Here is a 9,670-nt window from a genome sequence, read left to right as displayed (position 1 = left end):
ATCCAGCTTTGATAATGTTTTAAGCCGTTCTTGCCGAGATAGCCATAGAGTATCTTCAGTTGTCGAAGGGCTATTTTCGTAGGTAAAACATCATTTTTCATAAAATAGTTCTCCCCGGCCTCAAAATTTATTTGGAATTGGGAAGGGGTCACGTTTGCAAAACCAACCATTTTAGCTAAAATTAGCATATAGGGGAAGGAGTCATGGTACATTGATTTTTCTTTTAGAAATTGAAAAACCTGTTTTACAAAAAGGGTCCACCGGAGTCAAACCTAACCTTAACCCTCCACAGGTACAAATGAATACTGTCCAAGACCCGTCACAAATGAACACCGCCCAGAACCCGTCATAGTAGGTCATAGAACATGCTCAATTGCAGTTGCGTATGTGGTGGAATGATCTAGATGAAGATGGTCAGAAGTGGGTGAAAAAATAATTGGGTGCCCTTATAAACATTTTGGAAATCAAACCACGGGAAGATCTAATCAAGGCTTTGGTGACTTTTTAGGACCCTGTCCACAATTTTTTTTGTTTCTCGGACTTTGAGATCACCCCTACTTTGGAGGAAATGGCTGGGTATATTGAATTTGGCCGGGATTTGAGGAAACAACAAATTATTTCCAAGGGCTCCTTCGGTGCACAAGTTCTTTGACCTTCTGAATATTAGTAAACAGATGAAGAAGGCCCATGTAAGCAAAGGGTGTTGTTCTTCCCACTTCTTTTACTTCATGTTCGGGTACTCAGCTGGGTTCGAAACACATAAAAAGGATTTTAGCAACAAACAAGATAAGGGCCTTTGGCAAATTCATCATCGGTTCACTTTTATTGTGGCATTTTTGGGGATCATGGTCTTTCCAAATGCGGAGGGGACAGTGGATACTCGTATGGTCAGAATTGCACAAATCCTCACTACCAAGGAAGATCATACACTTGTCTCATTAGTGTTGGCAGACATTTATCGAGCATTGACATTATGCAAAGTTGAGGCTCAATTCTTTGAAGGTTGCAATATTCTTCTACAAATGTGGTTGATAGAGTATCTCTGCCATCACCCCAAATTCATGAGTTATGGCTCGAGCCCGGATAACTTTATTGAGAGTTATGAGGAAAGGGTGAAAGACTACAACGTGCCAGAAGGGTTTGAATCCTGGGTCTCCCACTTGAAGGCTCTCAAAGCAAGTCAGGTCGAGTGGACTATAGGGTGGTTCCCGATGACAGAAGCCATATACATGACGGCTACCAAGGGTTACCTGAGATTGATGGGTATGAGAAGTATCCAGCCATATGCACCGCAGAGGGTCTTAAGGAAGTTATAAAGATATCAGATTGTGCCTGAAAATGAAGATCTAACCACCCAAGTCATTGAACTGCATCCAGAAGCTGCATTGCCCAAGGCTTTAGTTCAGCAGGATTGCAATGGCTGCCAATATCTAAAAAATGGAACCCAGGTACCCGATGTTGCAAAGGGGGAGGTGGATTGAAATTATGCTGCATGGTTTGAGAAAAGGTCTTGTGTAAACAACGAACCAGAGCCTGAGACCGAGCCTGAGCCTGAGAGGCCTGCCAAAAGACCCCATGTTCAAGCTTTTGATGATAAGATCCAAGAAAGGTTGGCCTGGGGAGAAAATGGAGAAACAATATCAAGCCGCGATTCACACCTTGGAAGAGAAACTGAGAAACATAGAATTTAATAATGATCTTCAAGCACAAGAGGCTGAAAGTGAAAGAAGAAGGTTGGTCCAAGAGAATGAAGCTCTCCGAGCCCAAGTTCGAAAAATGAGAATAGCAGTTGAGAACCCGGGCAGAAGCAGAAAAGATGAAAAGCTCATCTATAGCCTTACACAAAAAGTACGTGACTATGAGGAGGATTTGCAAAAGACTGAAGCGGAGCTAGCAAATGCCTGAGCCAAGTTAGCTAAGAATGCGGAGGGACGGGCCAGTTTCATCCAGCAACTGAAGGAGAAGTATGACAAAGGAATGGTGAGTGTAAAGAAAAAGGTCAATGTCCTTGAGAATGAAATGGCCAAGCAGGCAAGAGACTTCAAAGCAGAAAGGGAGCACTGCTATGCCCTGATGTCACAACTAGAGAAGGACCTACAACAGCTTCAAGGGCAAAATCATATAGCCGAACAAGTTTTGGATGCCAGATCTTAGTAGATCGGATGGTTGCTATAGGAGTAGGGTATTATCAGGGAAAATGGTTAGGAGAATTGCGGACTACATTGTGATGAAGTGCAACGAGTGTGAAGACATGACCAAATCCATGTTCTTTGCTTCAGTTATGATTTTTGTCCGGCAGATCATGGATGACTTGTTTCGCCTCCAAGAAGATATGGCGCAAAGGCCCGCAGCAAGGCCAACTAGAGCAGCAGTTGAGGCACTTATGTATTCTTGACTTTGTTTGTTCGAGTCTATATTTTGTTAGTTTATTTTCGAGTCTGTATTGTCAGTTTATTAGTTCGTTTTTGAGTCTGTATTTTTAATTTTCTTTTGAAGTTGTTGGTCCACTCATCAAGTCTGTCAGCCTTTATGTTTAACTCTGTAGGGGAAGTTGTCGTAATCAAGATGTTTTATTTTATGAAAATTTGAAAACCCCAAAAAATATTTTGTTATTTTATTTATTTGTTTCGCACATGTTCCCAAAACTATGCTTGGTTTGATTCATGTGGCGTCATGATACGTAGGCAATCCCCATAGGATTCTATCATAACTATGAAATGAAAAAAAAGAAGAGAAAAACAAGAAAACTGTGGGAAGGAAATAATGGCAAAATAAGAGAGGAAAAATGAGAGAATAAAAGCAAGAATCAAGCAAAGAAAGGCAGGAATGAGAAAAGAGAGAAAGACAATTGCAAAATGGAATTTAGTGAAAGTTGGGATGACGCAATCGACCATTCAAATTCATAATAGAAATGGTTAACTTCTTAGGTGCATTGCATCCCCAACGTGCGGTTACCTATCTATTATGCTCTAATCGCTAACGAGTTTGCTTGTTGTCATCCAGTCCAGGCAGGTGGTTAGTTTGTTTGGCATTCTGGAAACTCACCCGTACAACACCAGGTCCAAAGACAAGTTGATCATAGCTGGCCAAGAACCGGATGCAAGTGTTATTGACCCATCAAGGGAGGGGGAAGAGTCTGATGTTAATCTGAAAGAGGAGTTACATAAGTTGAAACACCAGATGGGAGAGATGTACCAGGCATGGATGAAAGGGCATTCACCACCATCATACCCCGCCAACCCTGCTTTTGTCCCGCTGCTGGCTCAATCCCAAGAACCTCCTACTGTTGATTCATATCCAGGCTTTCCCATTTACTACCACTACCAAGGCACCACTTCCCAAACCCCATAAGCACCACCACCCAAACCAATCCCATACCCCCCTTCACCAGCCACCCCTATTTTCGTGGTACCCCCATCCGCTACACTCCATCGATACTCCAATGAGCCCTTATTCTAGACCCAAGATAACCAAAACTATCCCCCGGAGCCTACTTTCAAGGACCCAAAACATTACTTCTACACTCCTCGTTTCGACCTCCCAGTTGAGACTGAGAAACCACCAAAAAACCCAGAACAAGAGGAGATGTTCAGGAAGGTTAGAAGCCTGGAACAGTCATTCAGAAACATGCTGGGATTGGGAGGCCAGGTGAGTGTAGCCTACAAGGATTTGTGTCTATTTCCCATTGTTTTGTTGCCGGTGGGATTCAAGATGCCTAAATTGGATCTATATGACGGGCACAGAAACCCGGTGGCCCATTTGAGGGGATTCTGCAGCAAAATAAGAGGAGCTGGTGGGAAAGATGAGCTATTGATGATGTACTTTAGCTAGAGTCTAAGTGCGGCATTGGAGCGGTACACTCGTCAGGATCACGGTAGATGGTATACCTGGGATGATTTGGCCCAAGAATTCGCTTGTCATTTCCAATACAACATCGAGATTGTTCCAGATCATTTGTCTTTGACTAATATTGAGAATAAGCCTAGTGAAAGTTTCAGGGAATACAGTTTTCGTTGGAGAGAACAAGCATAAAGAGTTAACCCCCCGATAGAGGAGAGCGAAATGGTGGAGTACTTTCCGCAGGCTCTAGAGCCTACTTATTTTGGCCATCTGATATTGGCCATAGACAAGTCTTTCAACAAGGTAGTGAAGATGGGTGGCATGATGGAAGAAAAGCTTAAATCAAGCAAAATTATGAGCTACTCGGCTATCAAAGCAACTACCCAAGCCATTTAGAATGGTACTGGATGAGTGATCGGAAAGAAGAAGAAAGAAGATGTGGCAACAATTGATTCAGGATCGTGGTTTGGACCCAGGGGCCCATCACACCATTATACCCATCCTCGACCCCATCCCTGAACCTATACCCAAACCCCATATAATCCACCCCAACACTACTTCCCATTACTAGACCCTCAGATTTCTGTCCACCACGCCCAGACATATACTCAACCTCCTGCCTACTCACAATGGCGTGCCCCAGTCCCGCAAAGCACCTACCCAGCTCCACAAAATATTTGCCCACCCCCACGAGCCTACCGAAACCTTACTGGCCTAGGTTTCCGACCCAATCCAGCATTCAAAAATGAGAGGTGGCAGCGAAAAAAAACTTTCACCCCGTTGGGGGAGTCTTATACCAGTTTATTCCATTGATTGAAGTAGTTGGATATGCTGAGACCAATTGAGTGGAAATCGCCAAACCCTCCTCTAAAGAATTTTGATTACTCCGTGAGCTCTGAATATTGTTCTGGTGCATGATACAGAGAAGTGTTGGCACTTGAAAAATGCCATCCAGGAGCTCATCGACACAAATCGGATTGAAGTCCAAACCCCAGAGGCTCCCAACATCAACCAGAACCCATTGCCAACCCATGAGGGAATGAACATGATCGAGATAGTACACAAGGGGGGGGGGGAGCCCAAGAAGCCTTCACAGTCCGTCATGATGATTCGGTCCAGTGAGGTCAAGCTAGTCAAGAAACCAACGGTTGAAGGATCAGTGAATAAGTCGAGCACAACAAATGGTGAACCATCTATGGTAGTTAAGAACAGATCCCCAAGTGATGTTATAGCAAAGCAATAAAAGTGAAAAATGGTCGTGCCAGGGTTGGCAAACAAGCCTATCATAATTGTAGAGGGTGCCCGTACAGATCCTGTCATCATCAAGCCTGTAACCTAGTTGCCGGTAATCAACACCAAGGCTATCCCATAGAACTATGAACGGGTGATAATGACCTATAAGGGAAAGGAAGTGAAAGAAGAAGTCAATGAGGCCCAGAGATTAACTCGTTCGGGGAGATGCTTTACCCCGGAAGAGTTAAGGAAAGCTAAAACATCCAGAGATAATCCGGTTCTAGTAAAGAAAGCAGTCACTAAAGAAGAGGCGGAGGAGTTCTTGAGGAAAATGAAGGTACAAGATTACTCCATCGTGGAGCAGATGAGAAAGATGCTTGCTCAGATTTCCTTGCTATCATTGCTGATCCATTCAGACGAGCATCGTCGGGCCCTGCTGAAAATTCTGAACGAGGCTCATGTCCCCGACAAAATCTCAGTAAACCATCTCGAAAATATCGCTAACAAAATATTTGAGGTGAACAGGGTCACCTTCTCTAATGACGAGTTGCATGTGGAAGGTACTGAACACAATAAAGCTCTCTATCTTACGGTAAAATGTGAAGTTTCTGTGGTCACCAGGGTATTATTTGAAAATGGTTCCAGTGCAAACATCTGCCCTCTCTCTACTATGAACAAGTTTAAAGTTGATGATGAGAGTATTTACAAGAACAACATTTGCTTCTGAGGTTTTAACGGTGGAGGGAAAGACTCGGTTGGTGATATAGTGCTTGATTTGACGATAGGACCAGTGGAATTCACCATGGAGTTCCAGATACTAGACGTAGCCATCTCTTACAATTTGTTGTTAGGTCGGCCTTGGATACATGCCACCAAAGCAGTCCCGTCCACTTTGCACCAGATGGTCAAGCTCGAGTGGGATAGACAGGAGATAGGCGTGCATGGTGAAGAGAATTTGTGTGCTCATAGTGATGCCTTTGTCCCGTTTATTGAGGCCAAAGATGACAAAGGGCCCTGGGTCTTTCAAGTTTTTGAAACAGTGCCGGTTGAGAAGGTTCTTGAAGGGAAATGTGTCCCAACTCCAAAGATAGCCTCTGCTTCCATCATAGTGGCTTCTGAAATGCTGAAAAATGGCTTTGTGCGAGGTAAAGGTCTGGGTGCATCCCTGCAGGGTATCATACATCTAGTGTCCCTCCCTGAAAATTTAGGTACGTTCGGTCTTGGTTTCAAACCCACAACGGTAGATGTGAAAAAGGCTAGAAAGTTGAAATAGAAGGCGTGGTCACTTCCGAAGCCTATCCCGCATTTCTCCAGGTCTTTTGTCAAGCCTGGTACCAGGAAGTGCCCCGTGACGACAATTCCAAGTTCTGTGGTTGACATTGATGAAGAGTTAATTGAAAGGTTCCAGAGGTTGTTTGATGATGTGAACATGGTATAAGTTGGAGAAGTTTCTAGCAAAGCAGACGTACAGTTCGTCGGGACGAATGTAAAGCTTAACAATTGGAAGGCTACTCCTTTCCCTACTTGGAAGGAGTCTTGGTAGTTTGTTTTGTTTTCCTTTCTATTTGGGTCATTCCAAGGTTGTGACCCAGATTTTTTATTTTTTGCTTGTTGATGTATAAACCCTGTTATCCTTTATTTTCAATGAAATACAATTTCCCTTTTCCATCATTACTGATAGCTTTTATTTTGTTTTCTTTTCTTCTTTGTACAGTTCTTTTTATGCTGGTTTCAGTGACATGACATGCATGAGGAATCTTCGGCCAAGTCTTAAAAGTCAATCTAGTTCTGAAATAATAATCCAAGAAATAGAGTGTGATGAAGAATCAGAATATGATGAGGATGAGGCATTTGAGGAGATTAGTAAGGAACTGAATCATTTTGAAGAAAACCCAAGCCTAATCTGAATGATACGAAAGCAATCAATCTAGGGGACCCAAATAATGTCAGAGAAACTAAGATAAATGTCCATCTTGAACCGTAAATCAGGGAAGAAATAATTAAAGCATTGTTTGAGTATAAGGATATTTTTTCATGGTCATATGATGATATGCCAGGCTTGAGTACCAATTTGGTGGTCCATAAATTGCCAATTGATCCAGCATTCCCTCCCATGAAGCAAAAGTTGAGAAAGTTCAAAACTGACATGAGTGTGCTGATTAAAGAGGAGGTCACAAAGTAGTTTGATGCAAAGGTCATCGAGTCACGCGGTATCCCACTTGGTTAGCTAATGTTGTGCCTGTGCCAAAGAAAGATGGAAAGACCAGAGTGTGTGTTGATTACTGCGACCTCAACAAAGCAAGCCCAAAGGACAACTTCTCACTGTCAAACATCCATATTTTGATTGATAATTGTGCCAAGCATGAATTGGGTGTTTTGTGGACTGCTATGCAGGGTATAATCAAATCTTAATGGATGAAGAAGATGCAGAAAAGACGGCATTCATCACGCCATGAGGAACATATTGTTATCGGGTCATGCCTTTTGGTCTGAAAAATGCTGGGGCAACTTACATGAGGGCAATGACAACCATATTCCATGACATGATACACAGGGAGATTGAGGTTTACGTGGATGATGTGATCATAAAGTCCAGGAAGCAGTTTGACCACGTGAGGGATTTGAGAAAGTTTTTTCAGACGCTCCGCAGGTACAATCTTAAGCTCAACCCTGCAAAGTGTGCATTTAGTGTTCCATCGGGGAAATTGTTGGGGTTCATAGTCAGTCGCAGAGGCATTGAGTTAGATCCATCAAAGATCAAAGCTATCCAGGAATTGCCACCGCCAAAGAACAAGATCGAGGTGATAAGTCTGCTAGGGAGGCTAAACTACATCAGTAGGTTTATCGCTCAGCCTACAACAACTTGTGAGCGCATCTTTAAGCTACTAAAGAAGGATGCTACGGTCAAATGGACTGATGAGTGTCATGAGGCATTTGATAAGATAAAAGGGTACTTATCAAACCCACATGTGTTGGTCCCGCCGGAGCCTAGGAGACCTTTGATTTTCTATTTGACAGTCTTGGATAATTCATTTGGTTGTGTGATGGGTCAGCATGACATCACCAGTAGGAAAGAGCAAGCCATCTATTATCTCAGCAAGAAGTTCACATCTTATGAGGTTAAGTATACTACCCTTTAGAGGACATGTTGTGCCCTGACTTGGGTAGCACAGAAGTTAAAGTATTATTTGTCATCCTACACCACTTTCCTCATTTCTCGCCTGGATCCTTTGAAGTATATCTTTCAGAAGCCCATGCCCACAGGAAGGCTCGTGAAATGGTAGATCTTGCTCACAGAGTTTGACATCGTATATGTGACTCGGACGATGATGAAAGCCCAAGCTTTGGCCGATCACTTGGACGAGAACCCGGTGGATGAAGAATATGAACATTTGCAGACTTACTTTCCTGATGAGGAGGTAATGCATATTGACGAGGTCGAGAAGGACGAAAAGCTCGGTTGGAAACTCTTCTTTGATGGGGCTCCTAATATGAAAGGTGTTGGAATATGAGTTGTACTCATTTCTGAAATAGTGCATCACTACCCTGTCACTACTTAGCTTCGTTTCTATTGTACCAACAACATGGCCGAGTATGAAGCGTGCATTCTGGGGATAAGGTTAGCCGTGGACATGGGAGTCCAGGAAGTGCTAGTGTTGGGAGATTCAAATCTATTAGTGCACGAAATTCAGGGAGAATGGGAGACTCGAGATTTGAAACTCATATCGTATCGACAATGTCTGCATTGTCTCTGTCAACGGTTCAGATAAGTGGAGTTCAGGCATATCCCTAGGATCCACAATGAGGTTGTTGACGCTTTGGCTACTCTGGCGTCGATGTTACATCATCCAGATAAGGCTTATGTTGACCATTTGCATATTCAGGTACGCAATTAGCATGCTTACTATAACATGGTGGAAGAAGAACTTGACAGTGAACCTTGGTTCCACGATATCAGGGAATACATCAGGATGGAGGTATATCCAGTACAAGCCATAGGGGATCAAAAGAGAATGATTTGACATTTGGCAAGTGGATTTTTCTTCAGTGGGGGAGTTTTGTACAAAAGAACTCCAGATCTTGGATTATTGAGATGCATAGATGCAAAACAAGCCACAACTATCATGACCGAAGTGCATTCCGGAGTCTGTGGGCTGCATATGAACGGGTATGTTATGGCAAAGAAGATTCTTCAAGCAGGTTATTATTGTCTCACCATGTAGTGATATTGTATTGGTTTTGTGCGCAAATGTCATGAATGCCATGTACACGGTGACTTGATTCATTCTCCTCCATCTGAATTACACACAATGTCCGCACCATGACCCTTTGTTGCTTGGGGCATGAATGTCATCAAACCAATTGAGCCAGCAACATCCAATGGGCACAGGTTCATTCTGGTGTCCATTGACTATTTCACTAGGTGGGTCGAAGCTAAAACTTTCAAATATGTGACCAAGAAGGCAGTGGTCGATTTTGTTCATTCGAATATCATTTGTCGGTTCGAAATCCCAAAGGTGATCATTACAGATAATGGTGCTAATCTTAACAGTCATCTAGTGAAAGAAGTGTGTCAACAGTTTAAGATTACACATCA

The 9,670-nt window shown here is 43.0% G+C and overlaps 1 protein-coding gene across 1 annotated transcript; it reads left to right on the top strand.

Moving 5' to 3' along the window:
* The first annotated feature begins 7,616 nt into the window (after positions 1-7,616).
* LOC138877744 (uncharacterized mitochondrial protein AtMg00860-like) lies at positions 7,617-8,585 on the top strand. Its single transcript, XM_070157376.1, has 2 exons — positions 7,617-8,121; positions 8,371-8,585. Exons 1-2 carry the CDS (start codon positions 7,617-7,619, stop codon positions 8,583-8,585), a joined length of 720 nt encoding a protein of 239 aa, XP_070013477.1.
* Positions 8,586-9,670: the final 1,085 nt, after the last annotated feature.

The sequence above is a fragment of the Nicotiana sylvestris genome, chromosome 9 (assembly GCF_000393655.2).
Source record: "Nicotiana sylvestris chromosome 9, ASM39365v2, whole genome shotgun sequence".
Taxonomy (NCBI): Eukaryota; Viridiplantae; Streptophyta; class Magnoliopsida; order Solanales; family Solanaceae; genus Nicotiana; species Nicotiana sylvestris.
This window is presented reverse-complemented; position numbering and strand designations above follow the sequence as displayed.

Excerpts from the sequence above, each read along its gene's own strand:
- LOC138877744 (XM_070157376.1), top strand. The coding sequence starts at position 7,617 with ATGATACACAGGGAGATTGAGGTTTACGTGGATGATGTGATCATAAAG. Across the intron at positions 8,122-8,370 it reads TTCATTTGGTTGTGTGATGG|AGTTTGACATCGTATATGTG; the intron begins GTCAGCATGACA and ends TCTTGCTCACAG.